At 53.6% G+C, this 27,262-nt stretch overlaps 2 protein-coding genes across 2 annotated transcripts in view; both read right to left on the reverse strand.

The window, feature by feature from the left end:
- The window catches only part of CFAP65 (cilia and flagella associated protein 65), a 32,554-nt gene extending 20,363 nt beyond the window's left edge, over nucleotides 1-12,191 (reverse strand). Inside the window, exons 1-13 of the mRNA XM_074145339.1 lie at nucleotides 12,117-12,191; nucleotides 11,664-11,815; nucleotides 10,867-10,969; nucleotides 9,287-9,453; nucleotides 7,627-7,826; nucleotides 6,798-6,943; nucleotides 5,510-5,732; nucleotides 4,938-5,203; nucleotides 4,249-4,449; nucleotides 3,455-3,817; nucleotides 2,304-2,441; nucleotides 1,182-1,427; nucleotides 537-761 (exon numbers count right to left, since the gene is read on the reverse strand). Of these exons, the coding sequence (XP_074001440.1) occupies nucleotides 537-761; nucleotides 1,182-1,427; nucleotides 2,304-2,441; nucleotides 3,455-3,817; nucleotides 4,249-4,449; nucleotides 4,938-5,203; nucleotides 5,510-5,732; nucleotides 6,798-6,943; nucleotides 7,627-7,826; nucleotides 9,287-9,453; nucleotides 10,867-10,969; nucleotides 11,664-11,815; nucleotides 12,117-12,191 (2,505 nt within the window). The remainder of the gene's footprint in view (nucleotides 1-536; nucleotides 762-1,181; nucleotides 1,428-2,303; nucleotides 2,442-3,454; nucleotides 3,818-4,248; nucleotides 4,450-4,937; nucleotides 5,204-5,509; nucleotides 5,733-6,797; nucleotides 6,944-7,626; nucleotides 7,827-9,286; nucleotides 9,454-10,866; nucleotides 10,970-11,663; nucleotides 11,816-12,116) is intronic.
- Nucleotides 12,192-16,611: 4,420 nt separating this feature from the next.
- LOC141463392 (uncharacterized) lies at nucleotides 16,612-25,914 on the reverse strand. The gene is given in 4 exon segments (XM_074145756.1): nucleotides 16,612-16,932; nucleotides 17,524-17,684; nucleotides 25,382-25,869; nucleotides 25,871-25,914. Coding segments are annotated over 4 exon segments (1,014 nt in total).
- Nucleotides 25,915-27,262: the final 1,348 nt, after the last annotated feature.

The following is a 27,262-nucleotide window of genomic DNA, read 5'->3' on the forward strand; positions in this document are numbered from 1 at the left end:
TCCGGAGCCATGCTCATTTCAGTCCTCCACCATCTCTGCCTGTGTCAAAGGTTCACCTTAGGAATGCACATTCAGATATTGAAAGCCAGGCTGTGGAGATGTGCTAGTCCTTGCCACTCTTAAAGAGCACTCAGAGAATATAGTAGAAGTTTAGAATCTGAATTTACAAGTGGAAGAACAGCAGAACATCGTCATAAACTCTCTTGTGCTCCCGTTTGTCCTCCATCTATTAACATCTCCTGGTGCACGACAAAGCTACTGCTGTGTTAATGCCCAGTCCCATCCAGATATCGTTATCTAGTGTCTGTTTAAGACCCTGTAGTCAAGGAGGATGTGATCATGTTTGGGGAAATCCACATTGTAGGAACCAGCAGGACTGCAGATGCTGGCTAGCAACCCAAGATAAGACACTGACTCGTATTCTCCAACGTTGGCATTAAAGACCAAATGATTGGCAGCCCTCACATTTCTACTCTAACCACTCCACAGCTGTATTGTAGAGGCCAAAATACAAGTTTGGTAGAACCTGAACTTACCATGGCTTCATAGGGCTGGAGGATCCCTGCAGTGGGACTGACAGACAGGATTTTGCTGTCGGACTGATGGATCTTCCATGTGAAAACCATGGGTAGCCTTGTGCAATTTTTGATGGTATACATTCGTGTGGAGGAGGTCCCTATATAGAGAGGCTTGAAGTACAGATTTCCATCACCTTCTAAGAGCAAGAGAAGGGACTCCCCACAACTCCGGAGAGCAATCTCCTGTGGAATTAAGAGGAAAGTAACAGACATTAGCTACAAGTCTCAGCTGACCTCTGGGGGGACCTTGCAAAGATGTTGCTCCTTCCACGAGAGAAGCAAGCACAAACTGGGTCAGAAGGAGGAAGGGAAGAACTCTAGGTTGTGCTGTCAAGAAGGGCCCTGAGCATAGTATAGTGCATTCCAGGAGATGGAAACCCAAGGGGAAAAGGGTACAGGAAGTCTGTCACCACAAGCACCTTCTATCTGCAGTGTTGACCCCACTTTAAATGTTGAAAATGTTATATCATTCCTATTTCCAAAGGAAAAAATCTAAACTAACCATTAGGAGATATAACAGGGGTCACAGTGCAAGTCACTATGAAAAGGGAAGACTACAAGGGAACAAACTTTTCTCACCACCTTCTACTTCCCTCTCCCTACCTTGGTGTATCCAGGACAAGAGTTCAGTTGCAAGGGCAGGACATGCTGCTGCGAGACTGTGTTAACTGGGTGAGTGGAGAGAAAGAAAATCTGTTGGCCGCCTGGCATGATGTGTCCTGAGTGGGGCTTGATCAAAACAGAGGGACAAGCAGCTTGGTTCACACTGAAGGTTATCATTGAGGTGCCTGTGTTCATGAGCAGCACACTGCAGTAGGTATCAGTGTTAGGAGCCACAGGAGGAAAAGTCTGGTGGGGACAAGCAAGAAGGGTTGTTTGCACTGGGTTTAGAAAACCGGCTTAAAGAAGAAGCTTTTCCTATGCTGAATTCCAGATTCCAACAAGCACTATCCTCAGCCTTTGAAGAACTCTGTAACTGCGTCTCTTCAGTATGTGTATGGTCTTTTATCTTCCCATGGTGGCTCTCACCTTTCATAAGCTCATGGGACCAATGAAACTACTTTACTTACGCAATGCTTTCTGTTCATCCAATAAGCAAGCTGCTTGCTGGAACCTGCGCTCTCTGTATGGATAGTGACCTCCTGGATTAAGAATTCCAGCGGGCTGAAATTTTGTCCAGTTCACGCATATCAGAAACAGGCTGCATGTCCTGAACTAGCTGAGGAGATTTTCTAAGAGGTTCTCAAAACAATTCTTACTTCCTAGGGTCAGATCTCACTTAACCTCATTGGAACAATACTTTCTTGTGCTACAGAAACAGCAGGGACAGTCAGGGGAAATTCCACTCTACCTTGCAACCACTTCTCTTCCATAATTGTGGATTCTATGTGTTGCCCTCCATTTATCTAAGTGCTTGCAGAGTGTCTGAGGCCCTGGGAGGGGACTAAGCACCCTTTTCAGCATCCACATCCACCTAAACAGAAAGGAAGGCAATCCCAACAGCTTTCCTCTCAGACCTAATGAGATGCTCAGGGCAACCTGACACACTGGAGGCTGAGAAGCTAATGCAGAAGAAAGAGCATCCTACTTCTCTATCAAAGCAGGAGTCTCCACTCTATCAGAAACCACCACATCTCAGGATCGTGCAATGGGAGACAAGGTAAAAACTTCAGAGGTATACACTGAGCATCTCTGTAAAGATCCAAACATCAACCAGTTACGCACCCTGGGAACATCCAGGATGTACTGTGGAATGAAGTGCTCCCTTTCCGCTTCATACGTGTGCGCTCTCAGCCTGACAGTCAGGCACCAGGATGGACAGATGGTGGCATCCTCCTCAATGTTGCTGTAGTGTCTCAGCACCTGCAGGCACACAAAGGACAGAAGAGAGTGCATGCAGGAAGGGAGTGTGGCAAGGTTTCTTCAAATGTGTGTGCCATCACAATCAGCAGTCTGTTTCAATGGCACCCCCGAGGCTCAGCAATTGACTTTTTCAGGGAAGAAGGACTGACCAGTGCCAGATGAGGAACATGAGTGCTGCTTTCCCAACTAGCTACATTTCAGACCCAAAAGACCCCTGAGTGACTTTCAAGCAGAAGAACCTATTCAAGCTATTCTGTGATACTACAAGAGTTGCCTTAGGGAATGAGGGTCTACAGACACTTTAATGCAGTTTGAGATAAATGCTAACTTTAGCACCTGCAAGTAACAGTGAGTCACTGAAAATAATCATCTATCCTTTACCTGAGCCTCAGAAGCTCCTGACTCTAAGGTTACTCCCAGACATCCTCCACACTGGCTTAGAAGGGAAAAAAATGCAAGAAGAGTAATCAACGTAATGAAGATCTCTCTCACCTACCAGGAAATTTCTGGGTGCTAAACCTCCTGCAATTGCAGCCTTGTGTGATGTGAATCCCACAGCACATGGGAGGAGAGGCTGCAGTGATACACAGTGCCCTCAGCAGCTTTACTTGTTGAGAGCCAGACACAAAATCCAAGTTACTACCCATCACCCAGGCCACAACAATCATCCTTGTGCAGGCTTCCATCCATGCTAATAGTGCAGTAATTCACAGCACTTCCTCCTTCAGTGAGGTATATATTATTTCACATTCACTGGGAAAAAGAACAAGTGTTACTGTCCATATGCAGGAGTTGTTGCTTTACTTCACTGATTTATCTTTGCCAGGACAAAGGTGAAAGAGAAATTTTAACCCACCGGTGTATCAAAACAGCAACCAAAGAAGTTACTAAGATGCCAGATTACCAAACCCAAAATAAAAGCTTCCATTTGAATTTTAACTCCCCCAAAACCTTTAGCCTGCAGTCTCTTGCCAGATCCTCTCTAGAAACTGGTCCTAGTAATTCCTACTAACCTTGTAGAAGGCAAAACCTTCCAGCTCTGCTGCATAGAGACAGTTGAGCTGAGTGGGCTGGAAAAGGACACAGAAGGCTGAAGACTTCAAAGGTGGGATGTCACAAATTTCGGGGCTCACTTGGAAGGCACTGCCATGGCTCGGAGTCCAAGCAACAGTGATCTTTCCTTTGGTGTGGTTGGTCACACAGAGAGGAAGTGGTTCAACCTTGTGGAGCGGCACGCAGCAACCAAAATCATACTCCAAGGGGCTGACACTAACATGAGGGGGAAACAAGGCCAGGTCACTGCTCACACCATCGTAGAAATATTCAGTCATGGAGTCGGCTTCACAGTATTCCTTGGGAGGCTGGTCCTGAGGGATCTACAGGGTGGAAACATCTCAGTGTGAGAAGGGAAACTGTGCCTGTGGGAGACACCAGGCACTACCATCCTGATTGCCTTCACGAGCAAGAGGGCGTGCAATATGTGCTTCAGTAACAGTTCCCAGGACAGCTCAAAGTCTAGGCTTCAAGGAGGCTCCTGTTTGTAAGCCAGTTCTCAGTCTGAAGCTACATGAAGCAAAAGAAGAACCCGTGATTGAGTTAAAGCCAGAAAGTGGCTTAGTGGCTGAGCTTGGGTAAGACGCAGATAGAGTTGGTGCGTGCTGGAAACGTTAACAGCAAAGATACTAAAAAAAAAATCAGTCTGGCACCTGCAAGTCCTTCTAGATCTGTCTGGCCTGGGCAACAGAAGCCCAGCATCTGCAGACAACAGCATGGGAATATCTTAGATTCCAGGGAGGGCTGCTCATACCTCGGGGGGCAGCATGAGGGCTCCTTTTTCATCCTTCTGCAACTTCCCATCTTTCAACATCACATTCAGGATATCAGGGGGGTAGAAGGTCAGTCCCCTCACCATGTTGGTTCGGTAGCAGGAGAGGTGTCTTGCCTGAAGGATGGCTGGCTTAGCTGTGTCTGAATGGCAAGTACCAAAAAAGTCCACATACATGGGTTCCTGGAAAAACACCAGAAAGGATTATAAGAAATAAATTGTGATTGCTTTGAGACTTACACCACCCTAGTACATCACTTCCAAAACTGTGCCTGAGAAAGGCTTAGAATCTGCAACGTTAGACCACCATTTACTTTATGTTTTGATGAAGACCAAGAACTTTCTTGAAACCGGAGTGAAATGCACTCGGTGCACAGCTGTGCAGCTAAATTTAACTCAGAGACCTAAATGGACAGGGGCCACTGAGGATGCTCCTTATCCTACCCATAGGCATTACTGGCTGGCTGGTTGTCCACATCAGCCCTCTGCTGCTGATTGGGACTTGCACCATGGGGATTCTACTCAGCAAGAGCCCAGGACAGGTGTCAATAGAAGTGCAGTGGGAAGAGATTTTCGGAGGCCACTAAGCGAGAGAGGCCAGCCCTGGTGGGTTACACTGGAACAGCCCTCTGAGCTATCACAGCAGTGACACCACCCTTTGCCTCTCATACCTGATGGTGGACAAGGCACACCACTCTGCGGTGATAGCTGATGGGCTGAGTAGGTCGAAAGGTCACCTTCAGCGCTAGTGTTGTTGTGCCCTCCAAGACTCCACAGGGATGATCCAAGGAGAACACGCTCCCTCTGCCATCAATATCAAACTGGTAATAGGCAGGGACATCCGAGATGTTGCTGATTTTCAGTGTCTGCATCAAACTTTCCCCAAGATTGATCCAGTCGAAGTCCATAGAATATTGATGCAGGGACACCAAAGGACCTAGCATGACAATATGCAAGATAGATTCTGGACTTGTCATAGCTGTTTCTGTAAACATGTCACAAGCCACTGCTGCACTTAACTGATCTTCCCCAACCAGAATCACGTCATCAGCAAACCCACCAGTCCCAGCAAACAGGTGGACATTCACTTCCAACAGTCTCACATCTGTCTCAAACAAGTATAAACCCCAGATGGTGCACTAGAGACAGCCTGTATACCAGCAGAGGGTAAGTCTATGACTGAGGTCCTACAGTGCTAAGAGGAAGACAGAGGGAGAAACAGGGAAGGCTTTCACTCTGGTACCTTTACATAAGCCAGACACCTTCAGGACGGTCTGCAGGAGGCAACCAGCAGATGTGATGGTGAAATAGTCAGTACTGTGCTCTCCTACAGTCTGAGGCTGAAATCGTATGCGCAAGACCAGCTTCCCATTGGCAGGGACAACACTGTGGGACACATCACAGGAGAAAACAGGATCTCGAAGCAGAGGATCTTTTGCTCTTTCTATTCTACATGGTGCATCAACCTCCAAACAGAAAAGAAATAGGTCAACAAAGGAGGCAAGAGGAACCAGGATAGCTCTGAATGCGGGACACTAATCATTGAAGAACTGCAATTTTCAGCAGAGCTGAATACCACCAAGAACATCAAGGCTACTGCAACCTGCACAGAAATGCTATGCAAATTCTGCAAACCTGTCCTGCTGGGGTACTGCCGGCAGCAAGCTTCCACCATACACTCAGAAGTCAGTGGGCTGCAGCAAAATGTCTTGGTCATCTCTGGGGTTGGAGTGTCCCTCCTGATAGGGGGGAGGATGGCTCAAGGTGTCCCCAAGGGCCAAAGTAGCCTAAGTGACTGCTGTGACCAGGAAGACAGACAGGCAGATAACTTATTTTTCTCCATCCCCACCACCTTGTGTGGGGATTTTCTTTTCACAAAAAAGAAAACTGACACTCTGATGCCTTCCTCGCCTCTTTAAAGAAGGTCCTGATCCTTGCCTGGGGATGCTGAGCACCATTGCAGTGTGAATAACAACAGTACAACAAATGAGTATGCCTTTGCCACTCCTAAGTTTCAGAGCCTGTGGACAAGAGCCAGCACTGTGTCATCCACATCAGCAACATCTGGGTACATCCAACTTTTAAGCGGGCTGAGCTGACACAGAGAACAAGGTGCTCAAATTCAACCCACTTGACTTTGGGAGCAATTCACCAAGTTGCAGTCTACTGAGGACAGCAGGAGATCCATCAGCTGCCTGGGACACATGCATTCCAATTTGAAACTGCCACACAGGACTGATGAGCTTGTCCTGGGTGGACAGGAGAGCTGCAGGAAGTGAAGGACAGCAGTGGCTGCCTGATCTGGACCAAGCACAGCTGCAAATGGATGAGTTGCTAGCACTCTAGCTAGAAGTCAGGGAGCAAAGGTGAGTGGCCTGGTTGGTAGGGGAAGGCTCATCATCTCTGTTTTATTCACATTTCCACTTGGGTTATTTTCACAGCATTAAGAGAAATACTCTGGACCACATATCCTGGGGGAAATGTGCCAGCATGCCAGCTTCTCACAAGAAGTAGTCTCCCTCTCCACATACCACAGACATGTTGAAGATTTCTACACACTTCTCCACAGTTGTTCCCACTGGCACTGATCCAAAGCACAGCACGTCTTGAAACTTTCCAGGCTGTATGTCTTCATACTCTTCTGCTGTCACACTCACCCGCAGGTAAGGGTATTTGGCTGTTAAAGGGAATAATATACCAGGTTAAGAAGGAGAAGTGGAATCTCCATCCTTATATACTCAGTGCTCAACGACAAGCCTCTGAACAACCTCAGCTAACTGTCAAGTTGGATCTACCTTCAAATTTGGCCCTGATTTGAACCAAATAAGCTCCCTTCCAGCCCTAATTTACTAAAATCAGTCACATCTTTTTTTGTCGGTGGCTGTACAAGGCACTTCAGGCAAGGACTTGCTAATGAAACCATTGCTTATTCTAGCTTGCATTCAGAAAGTTTTAGAAATTTCCCTCTGTCTCTCTGTCTAGCTGGGACAGACAGGAGAGCCTGAGTGCAGATAAGACCAGGAGTTTCTGGAGATTTTTGCATTGTGCTGATGAACCCCTCTCATTTCTTCCCCTCTGGAGCCAACTTCAGCAGGATCCAGAAATGTTGGTTTGGCCAAAGCATGCCACAGGGCATATTGGACCCTGAGCCTCTTCAGATCACACTTCCAAACTGACAAAAGTACATTAGAGAATTTCACAGGCCACTTTCAAATCATGGGGGGCACTTGCTCACCAGTGGGTTGAGCGAACTGTAGCACAGCTTAAGAGCACAGCACCTCCATGTATCCCTGTGGAAAGCTATTCCACAGTTATGGGTGATACATGCTTCTTTCAGTGTTAAATGCAAAAAAGACTCACACAGGGCTTTTAGATGGATAGTCCTCTTTTGTTTCTCTTCACCTCCAAACCAGCATGTTGCTGCCACATCATACACCAGAGCCTCTTTGGGTTGGAAGACCACCTTGACCATGCACTCAGCACCTGGGTTCAGCATTCCACAGTCAGGAATCATGTTGAAAGGGCTTGATGTCTCCCAGGAAAACACAGTAACAAGGTCACTGGGAAATGAAGATACGTTTTAAGTAGATGAACAGACCCTTTACTGCCTGTGCAATCACACATAGGATGAACCTTTCCCAACGGGTTATTCAGTTAGGATGCAAAGCAACTAATGTTGAATGGCAGAATCCTTAAAGCATCTGACCAAATATGTGATGCTGGGAAGAAATTTGTCACTAGTCTCTGCAAATGGTCTGTTCACACTTTAATGAATCTTAGATGTAATAGCTAAGAACTTTATTAATGGCCATAAAATTTCTCAGCTTCATCATGTGATAGCAAACAAATCAGCTTCGGAATGAAGTATCTTATTTTCCTGTGTCTAAATTTGCTACCTCTCAATTCTAAATGAGCATTTGTTCCTCTGTTATATGCCCAGGTGAGAAGAGAGGACTGAGCTCTTTTCCTAATACCTCATTCAGCTCTCCAGAACTCCCTTTTTTTTTTTGTTTGATTTGTGCAAAGACCATGACATACCGTCAGCTTTTTATATTTTATTTATTGCAAGCTGTGTGTTACTTACCATTCATATCCTCCACCACCCTGGACCTCTCAGTCAGCACAAGTGATTTCTCTAAGGGGAGAATGAATCACTTGAAATGGTTTCAGGCTGATACCTTGGTCTGCTTAAGGTATGTGTGCCCTCTGTCCTTTCCACCCTCCTACCGCATCAGCTGACTGCTTTGGGGAGCACAGGCCATTTTCTAACTAGTAAAGGTTGTTTTGCTCTTACTGTAAATGGTTAGAAGCATACCTCCTTGCATGGGAACTTCTTCCCTGCATTCCTTTCTACAATACTGCCTGAATTACTGTCCTTACCCTTATTAAAATAAGACAGTCCTTGGTAACTGGGAGCATCTTTGCTCCTAAATGATGACTCCAAGCCACAGGATACTGCCACTGCTTTGGGCAGCTCTATGAACCTAAGAGCAGGCACTGGAAACACTCTCCAACTTCTGTATTGCCTACCTCCAAACCAAAGAGGTCGACTTGAGCTTTGGCAACTCTGCTGCCATCCCTATGGCATTCTTGTGCCAAGTGAAGAGAGGCCAAGTCACAAAAAGACCAAAACATTTCCAGCTGGTAGCTCATCCCTCCCTGCTCACACTGGACAGGCTGCCTTTGATTAACTAGAAGCCCAGGCCTCTCCTGTGGATGTGGGATGTTCTCAGTGGCACACCTTGCTGATCCTCAACTATTTCCTGTGTGTGAATCTTTCTCAGCATATGCTGGAAACAGACAGATGTGAGGTGCCAAGGCATGCCCACAGTGAGATCTGACCTGTACTACCATTTCTGCTGCCTTCTCTGCTGTCACCTTGGAGGAGACAGATCTGCTGCCCGTTAAGGCAGCCAGCAGATCTAATGACAATCGAAATGAGCTGCATTCATTGGAGAGTCCAAGAAGGTGCCAAAATACCTGACAAAACAGAGAGTCTGCCCAGCCATGTCTTACTCACCCATCATTGCGCATAGGGAATGTTGTCTCCGTGACATTGTGGACAGCACAAATGGGCAATTGGACAGCAGCTGGGAAGGACAGAAAGGGGCCTGGAAGCGTAGCACGCAGGGTGACAGAGAACTCACCCTCAGCCTTCTTAAAGCAGATGCTGTCTTCATACTCCCTCTGCACAGAAAAGCAAGGGGAGACAGCAGTTAGATGGGCTCCATCTTGCAGGTACTGCAGCTCCACCCATGAACACCCACTGCCTTCACCTCTATGAGAGTGCTGGGAAAAAAATAATTCAGTGACAGAGGCACAAAGAAGGCCTCTGTGCAGGAGAGAGCATATGAATCACTCAAAAGTCTGAGTAAGGCAGCGAATAAGGTACTGAGGCATACTCCTCAGTCTGTCAGGGAACACACAAACATCCTCAGGGAGAGCAGTTGAAGACTATGTTTGTTTCACCTGATTTGTTTCAATGTAGATAGATTTCTTTCAGTGTTTTCAAAATCCCAATTCAGCTTAAGTGAAGCATGTACAACCTCTCCTTGAGCTCCACAGGCACAGAAATATTAGTCTTTAAGTGCTTTGTCAGCTAGAGGCCTAAGCGGATAACACACAACTTAAAGATGCAGCGTTGACAGCACTGTGTACAAAGAGTGCCAGGACATCTGCTATCAGCTACAATAGAAGGAATTGCAAGATACATGTCTTCTGTGCTCCCAGTTGTCACCTCTCCCGTGTACTGCTTATACAGGTAAGGAGAGACCTTGGGCGCTGCAGCATGCACAGTCCTTGCTCTCTCCAAGAAAGGGAGCCTCCTGCTCTAGCGATTGATGTGGTGCAGACAAACTGTTCACTGAAAATGGAAAAAGGCCAGCAGCTCATTTCATAAAGGGAACACTGAACAGTCATCAGAAAACCATGATGCTAAGAGAGCAGAGAGATCATCCGCCTGATGATCACGCTCTATGAATAGGACTGAAATACACATCAAAGACATATAGCTGTGTACAAAAGCCAGATATCAGCACTCAGCCAAAACAGACACGCGGTACAAGCTGAAAATCAAGAAAAGGGGCTGTGTAAAAAGAACCATTGCTGTTAAAAATAAAGATTAAAGAAACCCACCCCATCCAAAAGAAGGGAGGCCCTTGACATATCCCTTAGAGAAAATCAGTAGTCCTTTAATGTATAGGCTTTGGGGTCTTCTGTAAGAAAGCAGAGAGAGTCCCTCAACCCAAGGTTCTGCACTAAAACCACCCAGCCGAGGATCCTGAGATCAAACCAGGTGTAGACAGTTCAAGCACTTTATCTTACTGATTTCATGGCCAGAAGAAGCACATGAAAAACTGGGAATACTTTTTGTGAGGATCCTTCTCATGACCACTGGAAAACTCTGCAGAGAAGTCAGGGATTAGAAGATGTGGGGAGAGCAGGGAGGTCACACTGCCCAGTCTTTCTATGCTAGAACCTTCCCTAAGGACCGATTCATTCAAGTGAAAACAAATCAGAAAGGACAAGAGAGGCAGACGCCTACTACCCCCCTGGAACCCAGCCTGAGCACTGAGAGCAGTTTTGATGTTGCCACTTTACCTTTTCAGCAGGCCGGAAAACAATGGGCAGAGTTAAGGACATACCAGGGCTCAGAGTGATCGGCTGTGGAAAAACAGTGAAGAAGAATCGCGTGGAAGGACATCTAGATAATGAAATCAAAACAAAAGAATTTTGTCTGAGGGCATGCAGCTGTTGTTAAGTTAGACAGCAGAAAAGAGAATAAAGAATCAAAACCTCCAGACCCCACAATTAGAAGCACTTTACATGCCTGACCCCAAGGGTACCTTGGTAGCAAATCAGCAGAAACAGGGGCAGAATACAGGTGTCCTGGAAACCCATTCCCAGCTCTAAATACCTATTCCTTCCTTGAACAATATTTTACATTCCCAGGCTATGCAGCGTGAGCAAAACACATTGGGCAGAAACATTTGTGTTTCAGAACAGGGAGGGTCACAGGGAGTGCTGGAGTGGCTCAACATCCAGTGGAACTCCCGGGAGCAATGGTTTTAGGACACACTAGTGACTGGCTGGCATACATCCACAATTAAAATCTCACTAGACTGGAAATGCCTCACAGACAGAAGTATCAGCAAAACAGAATTTACAAAAAAGCATTTCATTTAAAATACTCCTGCCAGGAACAAGGGCTGTGCTTCTGAATTAGCAGGTTTCTGTCCTGCTACGTAAGTGTGCATGTGCTGTCTCCAGCATATAGCCCAAAGGGAGAGGGGGCAGATGAATCCAAGGAAAGGTGTTAACGTGACTGATACAGCGGAAGGAATGAAGATGCAGTGAGAGTGTGAGGAGTACAAAGGAGAAAGAAACTTCCCACGCACCTGTAGCTCAGCTTCTGGGTTTTCTCGTGAACATTTTTCAAGATCAGATGTTTGATCACCTCTTTTCCAAGTTCCCAGCCATGCCACCTGAGTGTTTCAGCCACCTCAATGCCCCAGAATACGCCTTTCTTCTTTGCCTTTCTTGCAGATAGCTGAGGAAGTTGCAACGGGGATATTAGCACTTTGGCAGCGAAGGAAGGAGGAGAAATCACTCAAACAGCTGTTTCTCTATGCTAAAAGTCTGTGACTCTGGCAAAAGGACGGGAGGAGCCACCCTGCGGCAAAGCTCCAGGAGTCCAGAGGAGACACCTCCTGGCCACAGCCCAAACAACAGATATTAGGGGATGTCATGAACGAGGGAAGCAAAGGCTAAAGGGTTTTTTGTTTTTCTCCTCTCCCTACCCTGACAGTAAATCCACCCGCGACAATGGGACCCTTTGCTCCACTGCTCACCATTCTAACACAGCCACAGCACAGCTTCCGAAAAGTCCCAGAGTTTTGGGGCTCACCATGCGCCTGAGCAAGCATCTGAAAAACAAGAGGAAAAAGTCCTCGTGCATGCTGCTCCTGCACCCAGGCAGTCTCTGCTGCAGAGACCTGGGTGGTCCCAGAGATCCAACAACTCCTCCTCGGGCTCAGGGTGGCACACCACCCTGCAGGGGCTGCAGTGTCCCCATTTTGCCAGCTGAGTCCAGCCCTTGCCACAGACCACACTGTCCCCAAGCTGCCACACCCCTGCACTCAGCAGCCCCCTTGGCACTGACATGACGCCCACATCGTTTACAGCTCAGGCCCCCGTGGCAGAGCTCTCCTTGGGCGTTTATAGCACAGCCCTGCCCAGCCCTCCATAGCCCCACAGAGACCAGTATAGCAGAGCCCTGCCCTGTAGCCTTGCCTGCTCCCCTAAAACCTGTCATATAGATGTTCCCTGTTCTCCCTGTTCCCTACAGCGAGAGCCTGCCCAGCTCCCTGGGGCACGGCCCAGTCCTTTATAACCCCACCCAGCCCCCGGAGCAGAGCCTGGGCCCCGCGCCACCGCTGCCCCCCGGGCCCGCCCGGCTCCCTCAAGCCCTGCCCGGCTTCCGATAGCACAGTCCGGGCCTCATAGCACAGCACGGCCCGACCCCCCCCCCAGAACCCGGGCCACCTCGGGTCCCGGCGGGCCCAAGCCCGGCCCGGTCCCGGCCGCTCAGCGCCACGAGGCACCGGCTCGTGTTGCCATGGAGACCGGACGCAGCGTCGGCATCTCCCGGAGCAACGACGGCGGCCGCCTGGGGTCAATCCGCGCGCGGGGAGCGGCGGGGGCTGCCGGCGGAGGCCGCCAGGGGGCAGCAGAGGGACGCACAGAGCGGGGGGCCGGGGTGGGGGGAAAAGTGAAGGGGGGGCAGGGGACAAATTGGGGGCCAGGGGGCAAGTGAAGGGGTGCAGAGGACAGATGGGGGAGCTCAAGGGGTGCAGAGTCAAGATGGAGGGGTGCAGGAGGCAGGTGGGGAGTTCTCAGGGGTGCAGAGGGGGCAGATGGAGGGGCTCAGGGGGTGTGGTATCAAGATGGAGGGGTGCAGGATGCAGATGGAGGGGTGCAGGAGGCAGGTGGGGTATTCTCAGGGGGGCAGATGGGGCAGATGGAGGGACTCAGGGGATCCAGGGTCAAGATGGAGGGGTGCAGGGGGCAAATGGAGGGGTGCAGGATGCAGGGGCAAGACAGAGGGGCTCAGGGGGCAGATGGAGGGGCTCAGGGGATGCAGGGGTAAGAGGGAGGGGTGCAGGAGGCAGATGAGGGGGTGCAGGGCCAAGGGTAGATGGGGACTAGGAGGAGATGGGGTAGTTCGGGGCAGGGAGATGGAGGGGGGCAGGTGGAAGACAGAGGGGTGCAGGGGTGCAGGAGAGAGCTCAGGGGAGAGGAATGATGAGGGTGGATGCAGGGGAAAGACAGACACAAAGCTGCATGGGCAGAAGGGCTGCCATGAAGTTCATGGGTGCACATGACGGGTGAGTGAGGAGGCTGTGGGGCTAAGAGGTGGGGATGCTGGTGGGGGGGTGAGCAGGCGTGGGGTGCAGCAGGAGGGTGCTGGCAGAGGCATGGGGTGGCACCTTAATGGGGCCAGGTCACCCTGAGCTCCTTGGAGCATCAGTGACACAAATAACAAGTTGTGATCATTGCCAAAAGAAGTTGTGGGGTCAAGACCAGCAAAGGGGCAGAGAGACACAGGCTGGGGAGCACAAGCCCATCAGGTGTCCTGGGTATCATTCCCATGGGGCACCACCACCACTGTGGGTCATTCCTGCATCTTCCCAGTGCCCTGGATGTCCCTCGGGGATTGGAAGACCCTCGCATCCCTGGTACGGAGGACCAGATAGCCCCTCTGGGGTGCACAGGCAGCAGTGTGGTGGAAAGCAGGGCTGGCCACATCCTGCAGCATGGGGAGGGTGCCAGGGCAGAGGCAAGAAGGAGATGCAGCTTTAATGGCATTTGTCGATGTTTACAACATGAGTCATCCAGCTAAGCAGCCATAAATCAGCACCCCAACTCCTCCGGTATCAATTGCGTCCCCTCCTCTGTCCCCCCAGCACTGGATGAGTGCCTGGCTCCTGCAGAAACAACCTCATAAATAACAGCAACAAAACAAACCCTCTTGCAGCCAGGGAGGGCCCATGTGCGCCAGGCAAGAGATGAACGCCTCCCATCCATCACTTTAATGGTTGTACTCTGGAAATTAAACCTGTCATGGTCCATCAAGGTGAACGTTTTAAGTCTATGACATCCCTTCAGCTACCCTCCTCCTTCCTGGCACTCTTATTTTTGTTGCTTTCCTCCTCTCCTTTTCCTCTCTGCCCCTGCCATCCCTGTCCTCCCCATCTCACCCCTGCTCTGGTGTGCCCAGCTCCAGCCTGTGGTCCTCTCGTGCTCCTCCACTGCTGGAGGACCAGGTTGAACATTGGGTAGTAGATGTTTTTAGCCCCAAGGCTTCTGCAGCCATGGGTTGGCATCTGCCAACATCTCAGAGCCTGGTCCTGCATTCCTGCTGGGGGGGCACAGCTCCTCTGGGGCAATAGGTCTCTCCTGCCCTGCTGTCCCCACAGGGCAATGACAGGGAATCAGGCACCATCCTTTCCTACTTCCCCCCCCCCCAATTATTGCTCTCCTGTTCCATGTTATTCCAACCACCTCAGGCTCCTGGCACCTGGCGCCTGCCCCGGCTCACCCCCCTTGCCCTGGCTCACCCCCCCCTGCCCTCGGAGCAAGGACTGCACCCTCCCCAGGACCACAGCTCCCCCCTGGGCAGTGCCAGGGTTCTGGACATCTCCTGCACAGCCAGGAGGTGGGTTGCCTGGGGACAGGGGACCTGGGCACTGAGGATGCCACATGCGCAGGGGGAAGCTGCTGAGCTGCCAGCAGCCACTGTGGGTCACTGTCACTTCACACAGGACCGTCGTTTGTCCGTCCGTCCACTCCGTCCATCCATCCATCTATCCATGCATCCCCATGCTCCTCTCTCCCATCATCTGCTTCCCCCATCCATCCCTGTGTCCCAAAAGCATTGCATCTGTCCCCCTGCCCGGGGTGCTGCCCCACAGCAGGCATTATGTGGCCCTGAGAGGTGTGACAGCCACACACCAAGGCTTACCTGTCCCATCCCTTGCTGACCGGCTGCCGGAGGTGACCTGGGGCTTCTTGGGGCCTGCTGCCCCTCAGCAGCTCCCACGCCCAACATCTGGTCCCAGGGTCAGGCTGCCCTCCCTGCCACCCCCAGGCAGGGACAGAGAGAAGAGAGGAAGGGACAGGAGGATGTGGGGCAGGAGGGAGACATCACGGACTGCCTGAGGATGGGGCATCCCAGCCCTGCAGCCCTACATGCACTGAGGTAGAGAAGCAGGGGTGTCCTCCCTGGGCTGAGTGGGCTGTGGAGAGGCTGGGCGTTGTAGGGCTGGTCCCTCTGCCTGTACGGCTATCCCAGCATCCCCAAGTGGTGGCCCAGAAAGCATATAGGGAGGTCTACAGGGTCTTCCAGGACCCCCGGCATCCTGAGGACAAGGACAGCATGCTTGCTTATGGGGCACAGGGCTTAACCTGGGCCTTCTAGGGAGATATCTGCTGTCATCCTGCTACCAGGGGTTGGTTTGAGCCCAGCCAGAGTGAGCAAAGAATGAAATGAGCCCAGAAAGGGACTGAGAGGGGTTCAGACATCGCCATGGGAAAAGCGGGGCTCACCACAGCATTGAGCCCTCACAAACAGCCTGAGCACCACCCTAAACCCAGGAGGGCTCCATCCCCACCCCACTTCAGGGCAGTCCCACACCAATGCAACCAGGCTGATTGCAACATGGAAAATGACACCACTGCATTAGCGATCTTATCAGCTCTCCTTTGCAGGGCAGCTTAATTTTGCCTGGCAAAGCTCAGACCCTACCGAGGATGACACGGGTGCGGGAGGAGGCAGGGCAGGCTGGCACACATCCTGGGCATCCTCTTTCCCAGCCCTTCATGCCACCAAGGGGAAGGGCAGCCGGCATCATGCAGGGATGTGCTGCTCCAGGCATTGTCGTATCTGCATGGAAAGGGCAGCACACCATCGAAGAAGGGTCCGGGGTCTGTCCCCTCCAGCTGTGCCGGTGGGCTGCCAGCTGTGCGAGTCTGCTGTCCCCACCCGGTTCCCCAGGGACTGCAGCAGGGCAGCATGGTGGCAGGAGGGGGGCAGAGCCTCCTGTCCCCTAAGGAAAAGCACAGGCATCCGGATAACAGCTTTATAGGGGAAGGATGTGGGGACTCCCCCAGATACACACAGAAGAATAATTACAATTTAAATAGGATCCAAACACACATAAGTTAAAGGGGGGGCAGGTGCCCTGCAGCCCCCCCTGCTCCACACGGGCACAGTCTGTGTCTGCCAGCAAAGAGACCCCCGACACTGCAGCCCAGCCCCTCTCCCTGGCCGGCTTCATCTGCCTTTCACAACACAGAGCCGATCTTCCTCTCCGTAGCGCCCATCTCATCCTCCTCCTCTTCTTCTTCCTCCTCCTCAGCCCCCGAGCAGGAGGAGTCCGGGCTGTAGCCCAGCTCGGCAGTGCTGCGGTGCAGGAAGCCTGAGCCGGGGCCGTGCCCCATGAACTCGGGGCTTTCTGCAGCTTGTCCCTGGGGCTCGCCAGGCAGCAGCTTCTCGCAGGCTTTGCCGAGCCCTCGTTGCTTCTCAGCCTCCACCTGAGACCCCTGCTCCTTGGCTTTGCGGCTCCGCTTCCACTTCATGCGGCGGTTCTGGAACCAGATCTTCACCTGCCAAGGGAGAGCCCCCAGGGGAGAATGTGTCCCCTTGCCCCATCCTGTCCCCACTCACCCCCTCGCCTTCCCTGCATCGAGGCCCCCCCCCAAAACCTCTTTGTTGCGGGGCATCCTGTGGTGCTGTAGGTCTGTGTGAGGAGGCTGAGGGTGTCATGAGGAGAGGAGTACACTGGGGACTTCTCCCTTCCCCCTACCCAGCCTCTGCGGGGAGGGGTCAGGGACAGGGGGGACCAGCAATCCCCCAGGATGCCCAAGGACATGAAGGGGAAATTAAAAGAGGAATTTCAACCCCACAAAAAGTTCCCTCACATAGTGCAGGGAGGGATAGGAAGGCTCTGAAATCTACGTTAGGGGTGCCAAGTAAAAAGAGGAGCACTATTTCTGGGGTACCCCTCACAAGACATGAGCCTGAAGCCCTCCAGGAAGATCCCTGCAGGAGATGCCCTGGAAAGGGATGCTGATTGGGGCAATAGGATGTGGGGCTGATGCCTCTCACTGCCCATGACCTTGACTTCCCACCCTGCAGCCCCCCACCTCCCTGGCAGCCGGCCGGTGCCGTCCTTCACCGCCCCAGAACCAAGGTACCTGCGTCTCGGTGAGCATCAGTGACGTGGCCACCTCGAAGCGCTTGGGTCTGGAGAGATACTTGTTGAGCTTGAACTGGTTCTCCAGCTCCAGGAGCTGCTGGCTGGTGAAGGCTGTGCGGGGCCGGCGGCACTTCCCCATCAAGCCAGACTGCGGGGCGGCTGCAGGGCAGAGAGCGGGCAGGGGTCAGGGGACAGCGGGGCTGGAGGGGACATCTCCTGGGCAAGCTTGGGATGAGAAGGAAGGCGAGCGTCTCTTCCATCATCTCCCGCCCCAATAATGGCTTTATTGCCTGCCAGCGAGATACGTTATCAGGCCTCGGTGTGCAACTGGGATCAGTCCTGTGACTGAAATTAAACCTCCTTTTTTATTGCCGGGCCGCGCAGGTGGCTGCCCAACTGCCAGGGGCTGCGGCGGCAGGGCTGCCCGTGGGCCCCGCTATCTCGCCCACAGCCCTTGAAGGCAGCGCGGCGCTGGATCAGGAGGCAGCGGGAACAAAGGGACCTTTGAGAGTCCAGCGTGGGGTGGCTGCCGCGCCGTGTTTGATCCCCGCTTATCTCCTCCCCGCTGGCTTTATTGTCCCCCCCGGGGTTCAATTTTACTGCTTCTCCCAGCACCGCAGGGGCAATCAAACCCAGATGTTTGCAGCTGGGTGTAAAGTGCCGGAGCAGCACTGGGCGGGGGGGCATTAACGGGAAAGGTCCTTGGGACATCCCTGCACCGCGCCTTGGGGAGGGAGATGGAGCATCGTGGCCCCAGAGATGTGCCTTGCTTGGCAAGGGCCACTCCGGCTCGCCCTCTTTGCAGGACATGGGGTATCATCCACGTTATCTCCCTCAGATTCCAGCTTTGATCCTGACCTGCCCATCTTCTAATGTGTCCACCGAGCCCTTCACAAACACAGCGGTGACGCATGAGGCAGGAATTTATGAAGGGGGCATTAACTGATCACGATCCGGGTTTGATCCCAAGTACCTGGATGCTGGGTGGGATGGGTGGAATAGACTGGGCTGGGGCTCTGTAAACTCCTCATGCAAACAGGAATGGACACAACCCCTCCTGCGCCCACAGCCCCACTGTGGCAGGAGAGACAGGTCCCTGTGGGACCCACCTTGCAGCTAAGCTAGGGACTGAATAGAGGCATGCTGTGCTGATGGCTCCGACACACACAGAGTGCGTTATTTTGCACACAAAACATATTCAAGGCTAAAAACAAATGAGAGGCTCAAAGGACTGACAGCACAAATATGAATATCAGATGAAAGATGGCTCAGCCCTGCAGAGCTCGGCCACAGCTCTAGCCATACAAATCTTTGACAGAGACAAGGGACCAAATGCTAAGGAAAGGAGGTGTCATGAGGACCAGCATCTGCAGGGATGGGGCAGCCCAAGCTAACACCCCTTGCAGCTCCTTGAGGGGGGAAGGCCGGAGATGCGCCAGAAAGAACTGGAGAGGAAATCCATTCAGCAAGCATCAGCGAGGAGCTCAACACAAAGCAGCCCCAGGCAGAGCCCAGCAGCTGGAGGCCTCCGGCATGGGTGCACTGGGGAAGCATCCTTTGCTGCCAGAGAGAGGAGGCTGCACTGGGGCACCCGGTGCCTCAGTGCCTCTCTGGAGTGGGGGCTGCACTGAGCAGACTGGCTGTACTGGGTCAGGGAAGGGTCCCTCTGAGCAGGTCCTCTTTCTGGGCATGGTACATAGAGGATGCTTTGGCAAAAGAGAAGGGAAGAGGACGTGCCTACATCCCAGCATCCAGTAATCTGGGACTTCTGTGCTTTCTGGAGCCGGAGGCTGTTTTGGTGGGGTGAAGAAATATCATATTCTCAGCCTGAATTCCCCACCCCAAAGCAGAGACCCCAGGGCTCACCTCTTACAGCCCTGCATCCTCGCTCTGGGGAGACAGAAATCCTTCAGACCACCCCAAAAGGCTCCTCTGTGCCTCCTCCTGCAAGGCCAGATGTGGCCAGACTAAAAACAGATGTGGGAAGAGCAGAGGTACAGAAGTGAGTCTCAACCCCAAAAGCAGGGGGAGTTCAGTGTGTCCAGCTTCAGAGGAGCTGGAAGTCAGTTTGCTTTAACAACACCCCACCACCAGCACCACCAAGGGACTCACTCTTACCCAGGAAAGATGCTGAGGATTGCTTGGTCTACCAGGGAAAAGAAAAACAGAAAATTTGCCCAAAAGCCAAATAAATCCAAAGGGGATATATCCCAAATAACTGACAATGCAGGAGACCAACTGCTGGAGCATGATCCCTCTGCCAGCCCTAGGTTCCCCATCTCAGAGTCTCCAATTCGGGCTCAGTGCAGTGGTGTCGATTACAAACCTTGTACAGATCCTGACTTCCCTGGAAACTCACCTTGCCTCCTGCCCCAGTGCTGACAAAAAAAACCCAACCCTCAAACCCCTCTGGGGTGTTGTCATGCAGTTCAAGCCACCACCAGCCTACACAGGCATGGCTGGCCACCTAATCTGTCACCTCCTCTGCCAATATACCCTTCAGCAGCTACTATTATCCATCACCACTGCTCCCCATGGTGACTTGTTCAAGATTCATCCTGCAGAGGAGATGGGGCAAGACCAAACCAACACAGCTTTAAGGTCTACCTGACCTTCAGCCACCCACAGCAGCAGCTCAGCATGGACCTCAACCACCACCATCTCTGGCCTCAGACCTGCTGTCAACTTCCATGAAAGGCTCTGGTTCTTTTTGTGTGGAGACATTATGGAGGAAGAGGGTCTGCAATTTCTCACTGAGGAAGGAGCAAAGGGAGGAAGAGGAAGTGGAGTGTTAAGGCATGAGGTAGGTTCCAGTTTCTCATGCAAAGAGGAAATGATGTCTTGTGGCTGCTGGTAGCTCCAGCCTGTCCTGCCAGTGTGCTTGGTGGACTCCTGTCCTGTCCTGCCTTGTCCTGTGGTAGGCTGTCACATGGACACGGACAGCATCCTCCCAAGGGATGCAGAGGGAGCAGCCCTCCAGGGCTCACTTCCCCCAGTCCCTGCCAGCTGAGCTATGAACCCATCTCCATCACAACCACCATCCCACAAAAAGAATAACCCTTCAGGAAGGCTCTTGCTCTTACCCAGCTCCAACCAGAAGACCAGCATCACACCTTTGATGGCCAAAGGATTTTCTGTCTGCCCAGCCATCTTCTCCAGTGCTACATCCAGGATCATAGTTGGTCTTAATATCCCTTCAGCCTTGTAGGACTTGGACCCCCTGGTGAGTGCCCAGCATTCGGCTGCAATATCAGTAAATAGATTGCTTGGCCCAGAGCCGGGAATGCCCTCCGAGTCTGAGGCCAGGAGCTCTAGAAGGCAGCTGCCTCCTGGATAATTAGATAAAGCTTATAAAGAATTGTTGGTTTATTTGATATAGTTCCGTCTACTTGATAACAAGGGTAATCCTAGGTTGATATTAACCCACTTGGTTTTAATTTGGTTTGTTTAGCTATAGTTCACTTAACTTTGTGGGCTAGCAGATAAAGGAGAGGAAATTAGCACCCTGTGTCTGCTTTGGAGGTGTTTCTCCAGATGTCAGGGCTGGGAAGGAGGAGAGGTGGTCTCAACCAGCATCAGGGCTGTCACCAGAGGCTTCTCCTGGTCTGCTGGCAGCCCTGACCATTGTCCGTGGGGCAGCGTGTGTAAGGGCACTTTCTACCTCTTCTAGCCCCGTGTTTGCTCCACTGTTGATGCCTGATTGCTGCTTGCCAGCTGTTTTCCAGCCCTTGTTTCCTGCTGACACCAGACCACTGTGCACCTGGTGAGCCTTGGAAGGCGTTGCTTTTTGAAACAGTTTGCTATGACTTCTCGTGCCCACTCTCCCAGCCCAGCACAGCCTGTCAGTCAGCTCTCTGCCACTGTGGGCAGGATCTGGCCTGGGTTCCAAGCTGTCAAGGTGGTGAGCAGGTGATGCAGACAAGCGGTGTCCCAGCAAAGCTGTCTGAGCACCAGGTCCCCAGTGGTGAATCCTAGACTTTTCCTGAGAGCCTGCAGCTGTATGTTACCACTCTTCGCTCCTACAACTCCCCTCTGCAGCAGGTCTCTGCACTTGGCTCCCATCATTCATGTTGCATTTTCATGCTATTAGCCAGGGCAAATAAATCACAGCTCCCAGAAATATTGATGGGCACGGCACCCTGGTGGCAAATGCTCCCCCTCTGTGGTTCAGGAGATGCTCAATATCCTGGAACAGGGATCCAGCCTGGCAGCAGCGGAGCCCTGGGCAGGCAGCATCCCCCTGGCTGCAGCGAGGGCAAGCCTCCTCCTCTGCTCAGGCCTTCCCGCCCAGCCCTCTTGCTCCGCATTGCAGCAGAGGCAGCCAGGCGCTGGCTGCAGCTCCGCAGAGGCAGCTAGCGAAGAAGGCACGGCACCCGCCGGCACCGCAGCAGGAGCACTTCTCTGAGCAATCCCAGCAGCCAAGCCCAGGCCAGGTTCCTAAGGGTGCCCACTGCCTCAGACCATCTCCCCAGCATCCCACCTCCCTCCATACGCAGGTGAGAGCAGGGCGAGCATGTGCAATGCGTCCCCATGGAGCTTGTGGCTCCAGTTCAGGGTCAGACCTGCTCCTTCCCCCACCCTGACTGTCCCCAGGAGACCAAACTAGACTGTGCCTGCAAAAGAGCTCTACACGGGCTGCTAAAGAAGGAATTCATGATTTAGTCCTGGAATATTCCATAAATAAAGCATGAGGGTGAGCTCCCTCTGGGTCGCCCCACAACATGTCCTAGGAGGCTTTCAAATGCATCTTTCCCAAATGTCTGCCCACTGCTACCTAGAGAGCTAAACATGACCAGCACCGGCAGCGTGGACACTTGTGCTCAGTCACTTTGGAAATCTCAGCCAGGCAAGTCTGTCGTAGGCTGGGTGATGGGACAGCACCCAGGAACTACAGGAAGCCCAGAAGCCTGTGCCAACAGTGGGAGGCTCCTGCTCAGCCCACCACCCTCCTCAGAGGAATGAGGAAGGGCTTGGCAGCACATCCTAGGCAGGACGCAGGCGTCCCTTCTTGTGGCATACCCACACCACTGCCCCCATCCCTACACCATGGCCAGCACACTTGGGCAATATGAGCCCAGACACAGCCATAACATGTAGCTGGGGCCAGTTCTGGTGACTACAGGGACAAGGCATGCTGCAAAGAGACCTACTTTTGGAGTTTGCAGCGAGCCAAATAAGAGGAAAGGCATGCTTGAAAGAATACAAATGTTCACAACAGGCTGAAACAAGGATCTAAAGATGGATGAGGAACAGGGTCTGATGACATAGTCTACACGGTGGTGAAAATAACAGGAGACAAGGACCAGGGGAGCAGGACCCCTGGGTGAATAAGTGCGGAGAGGAGAATAGACCCTAAACTAAGTACAAGTCCCACAAGTCAGAAGTGATGCCCATGGGGAGGTACAGGCAGGTAGAGCAGTTGCAAACACACAAAGCTTCATCCTTCTGCTTCAGGGAGGCATTAGCTCAAGCTCTGCATCCAGCTTGGTCCCTCTGCTTTGGGACAGGAGGACATTTGGAAGAAAATCCTGAAAGTAGTCAGGATGGACACCCAGCTCGGAGGAGATGGAAGCAGCTGGCTGTGTAGTTGGGAAACAAGAAGGCTGAAAGGGACCTACAGACCCTCCTCATGTGCAGACCAGGCAAGCAAAGAGAACGGAGTGTGATTTGCTGTGTTTGGCATGACAAATTTGGGGAGAATGCTGGAGCAAGAAAAGCTTCATGGCAGGAAAATTCCTGAAGTACTAAACCAGAGAGCCTGGGGAGAGACAATCCCCACTGCAAAGGGCTCCCCAGAACTGGAAACAAACACCTTCCAGCTCCAATTTAAAAATCTACAGCTTTGGCAGCAGCGTTTGGCTTTTACTGCACCCTTATTACACCTCCACGTCTCCTTTGCCTCTACTCTGCTTTGGGCTCTCCAGGGCCCAGTGTACCAATACTTGGATCAGAAACTGCTTTTCCTCTCCTGAGCTCTCCCCAGGAGCCCAGCTCAGTGCTTCCCACAAGACTCATTGACATACTGTTCCCGTGCATCCTAGCACAGTCCAAAAGCTTCCTCCACAAGCTTGTGCTCAAGCCCATGATTTGGGATTTGTCTCCTTCCAACAGGGTTTTGGAGACAACCAGCTCTGGAAGTGATCCTGCACTTGAGAGGGGTGTGCCTGTTGATACACAAATATCTCTCCATTATCCCAGCCAGAAGTTGAGCTGAGGGCACAGGGGTAAGTAGAGCGGTGTGATCCCACTCTGGTGAAACACACCCCTGCCTGAAGTTACCTGGATGTTGAGGTACACTAACAGACCCAGACCCTGTGAGGACAATAAGGCCTCTGCAGAGGAGCAGGAAGGTGTTTCACCACCAGCAAATAGAGATTTTTATTCCCTGTTCTTAATGGTGTGCTTGAAGAGTGCACACAGCCCATAGTACCAGAGCCTTATTCTACACCTTTAGGTGCCACCACCACTTCTCAGCTGGATCTATCTTACAGTCCACAGAGACCCAGCAAAAGGGAGAGCAGCCTGGGGTGGGGAGCAGCCTCTTTGCCTTCAACCTGCACCAGTGTAATTTGAGGAAGGAGCCGTGAATGGGGTGTTTCATATTAATTCTCCATTTTTGTGTTGTTATTCATCCAGCCAGTTTATTAATTAACTGACTTACCCAGTCATTTTTTTTTAATATGCTTCCTGGTTATTAAGATGCTAAACTCAGCTAATAAATCCGGATGCTCTGCTTGGGGTTTTACTCTCAGCTTACTGCCCACTGGCCCCATACTTGGGGCTACCAGACCTCCACTCACCCCTAGCACAGGGCAGGGTCCAGGTCACACTGCCAGGGGTGACAGTGACAGAGCCTGGTGGGACAAGAGCTTGAAGCCGGTCCTTGTGTCACCCGTGCCCTGCGGCACCCTCCCCACCCGTGGCCCAGCGTTGCAGTGCAGGATCCGACGCCTGCCCCCAGCCTTGGCCGTGCCCACCGTGCAGGGCCTGTGCACGGAGCCGGCACCCTCCTGGCATGCCAGGAGTGCCCGGGGCTGGGCTGGAGCCGAGCACGCTGCCCGGTTCCTGCGGCTCCTGCCAGCACCGGGCTCACCAGACCCGCGGAGCCAGCTCCTCGCCCCCCCAGGAGCCGAGTGCAGCGGCGGGCAACGAGCCGGAGCCTCTTCCGTTCCCCGACCCGGGGGACGGATCCGGCCTCTCATCCCTCCGTGGCCCAGCCCCGTCGGGCGGTCCCGGGGGCAAGAACCCGGACGGGTTCGTTCCCAACCGCACCGGCCGGGATTTATTCGTTTCCCGGTGCCGGTTTGGGCTGCCGCTTCTCTATTTTCGTTTCCTTCCCCCCACAGCAGGGTCCAACGAGCCCGCCGAGGCCGTACGGGTTCGGCAGCCGGGGCCGGCGCTGCTGGCCTGCCCCGGGAGCGGCTCTGCTCTACCGGCACCGGGCGGGCAGTGCCCCGCGGGGCCGTTCCGCAGCACCGGCCTGGGACAGGGCGAGATTTTGCCCTTCTGCTCGGGTTCCCGCAGCCCTCGGAGGTCTCCGGAGCGCTGGTCTTACCCCTCCCTCCCCATGCGACGCCCCCAAACCTGCCCTTGCTGGGGAGCGGGTCCAGGAGCAGCAAGAACCACGCATTGCAGTCAGCCCCGAGGGCTCGCCGCCCGCGACGGGCTTCCGACCCGAACCGCCGGGGAGCCGCGAAGGGGCGACCTCGGAGACCCTCAGCCTCTCGTCCCCGAGAGGACCTGCACCCCGTTGTGCCGGCGGGGGCCGGGCGGGGCAGAGCCCCCCGACCCCAGGGATAGGAAGGGGCGAGAGCCGCGTCCCGCCCGACGGGAGGGTTGGTCCCCGGGTCACTCACCGTGGAAGTCGGAGAGCCTCGGCACCAGCACCCCGGCTCGGATCCAGTGCTCCAGCGGGAAGGAGCCGGCCACGGCTGCCTTCAGGTGCTCCGCGCCGGGCGGCGGCAGGTGGGGGATGCCGGTGTAGGCGAAAGCGGGGTGCTGGCCCCCCAGGGCCGGGAGCGGGTACACGGCGGGCGGGTAGAGGGCCGGCAGGGTGCCGAGCCCGGGGCCGGGGAGATGCAGCAAGCCGGGCTTAGGGACGAAGCCGGCCGGGGCGAGGGGGGCAGCGGCCGAGGGTGCCCGCGGTGAAGGGGTGTCGGAGCGACCGGCGGGGCCGGGGCTCGCCGCGGGGCTCCCGGGGCTCAGCCCCGGCGGGGAGGCGCTCCGCGCCGGCTCTTCAGCCAGGAGCGCCTCGATGCGGAAGTTTTGGGACTTCTCCATGGGTTTATGCATGGCCCGGCCCTGTGCGGAGCCGCCGGGCCCCCCGGCACCCCTGCCAGGGCACAGCCCGGCCGGGCAGCCCCGGGCCAGCCCCGGCACCGGCGGGCATCCACCCGCGGGACCCCGCCGCGCCGCGCTCCGCGGGGCTGCCCTCGGGGGCAGCCCTCCTCTCCGCTCCTCCTCCCGGGCACTCGCTCGCCCGCCGGCACCGGGGGGGTTTTAACCCCCCCTCCACCTGCCCCAGCTCCCCATTGGCTCCTCGCCGGCCCCCCGCCCCGCCGGCCCGGCCTGCCTCCCCACGGGCCCCGACCGGCCTCCCTCCTCCGACTTCCTCATCCCCCGGCCACAGCAGCAGGGACGCTCGAGGGCCTGATCCAGAGCACTCTGCCTCTTCCTCAGCCTCACAACCCAGCCCAGCCCCAGTCCACACCCAAGGGGTCCCCCCAGCCTGCAGGACCCGCTGCCCAGGGCACTGAGCCCATTGTCCTGATCCAGAACCAATCCACTCTCCTTAGCCTGCTCAGTGGGGAAGAGGGTCTGTAGGTGCAATGGCTGGAGGAGATCTGGAGAGACCAGATGGACTTCAGCACAAGAGGGCAAAGCCCTACTGGGCTCCAGTGCTGCCCTGGCTCTGCAGAGGCGCTGGCACTTGAGGGGCAGAGTGCCTGCCTGGGAGAGTAGGAGGGGCTCTCACTCACCAGCAGAATTCTCTGCACCCCATGCACCTGGGATCACCAGCAATGCCCAACTGTGCCATTTCCCATTGCATGTCTCCTGGGCCAGGAAGATTAGTGGATCTGAGCTGGACAGACACAGGGACCACCACCCATGTCTGTCCAAAATGCCAACACAGCAGGTGCCTACAAGCAGATTGTTACTCATTTGCCTGGTCTTATCTTTCCCAGCCAAGACACAGCTTGGAGAGTGGCAGCAGGGAAGGGCAGAGAGGAAAGCCTTGGCTGGTCTGGAAAACGCAGGTGAGCAGGAGCAGAGCTGGCCCAGACCCACAGGCATTGGTCTTCAGGGAGAGGCAGAGTGTGTGCAAATGTATCTGTGGGTTCTGGCATCAGGGGTCAGTGTCTGTCTGTCTGTCTCTGGGTCCCAGCTTTCTGTGTCATGCTGACACATTGAGACAAGCCTCTGCTTGTTTGTGGCCGATGATGGGTCCTGCTCTTTGGAAGGCAAGTGAGGCAGTCACTATTGCCCTGCCTAAATATTATAATGGCTAAAGGGAGCTCCCATCCTTGTATTTCTTCCCCCTTCAGCATTTACAGCAATGCTGTATTCCCTGAGCAGGAGATTAGTCCACCTCCATGTACCCTGTGTCCCACAGGGGCTATAAGCAAATGCCCAGGGAAGAGAAAGGTGTGAGACCTTCCTCATCCTCCTGTGCTTTCTCTGCTCAGTATCTCCAGGGGTTTCTCTTCTCCCTGCCCACCCAGTCTGGTCTGGAGCCT

The sequence above is a fragment of the Numenius arquata genome, chromosome 3, assembly GCF_964106895.1.
Source record: "Numenius arquata chromosome 3, bNumArq3.hap1.1, whole genome shotgun sequence".
Taxonomy (NCBI): domain Eukaryota; kingdom Metazoa; phylum Chordata; class Aves; order Charadriiformes; family Scolopacidae; genus Numenius; species Numenius arquata.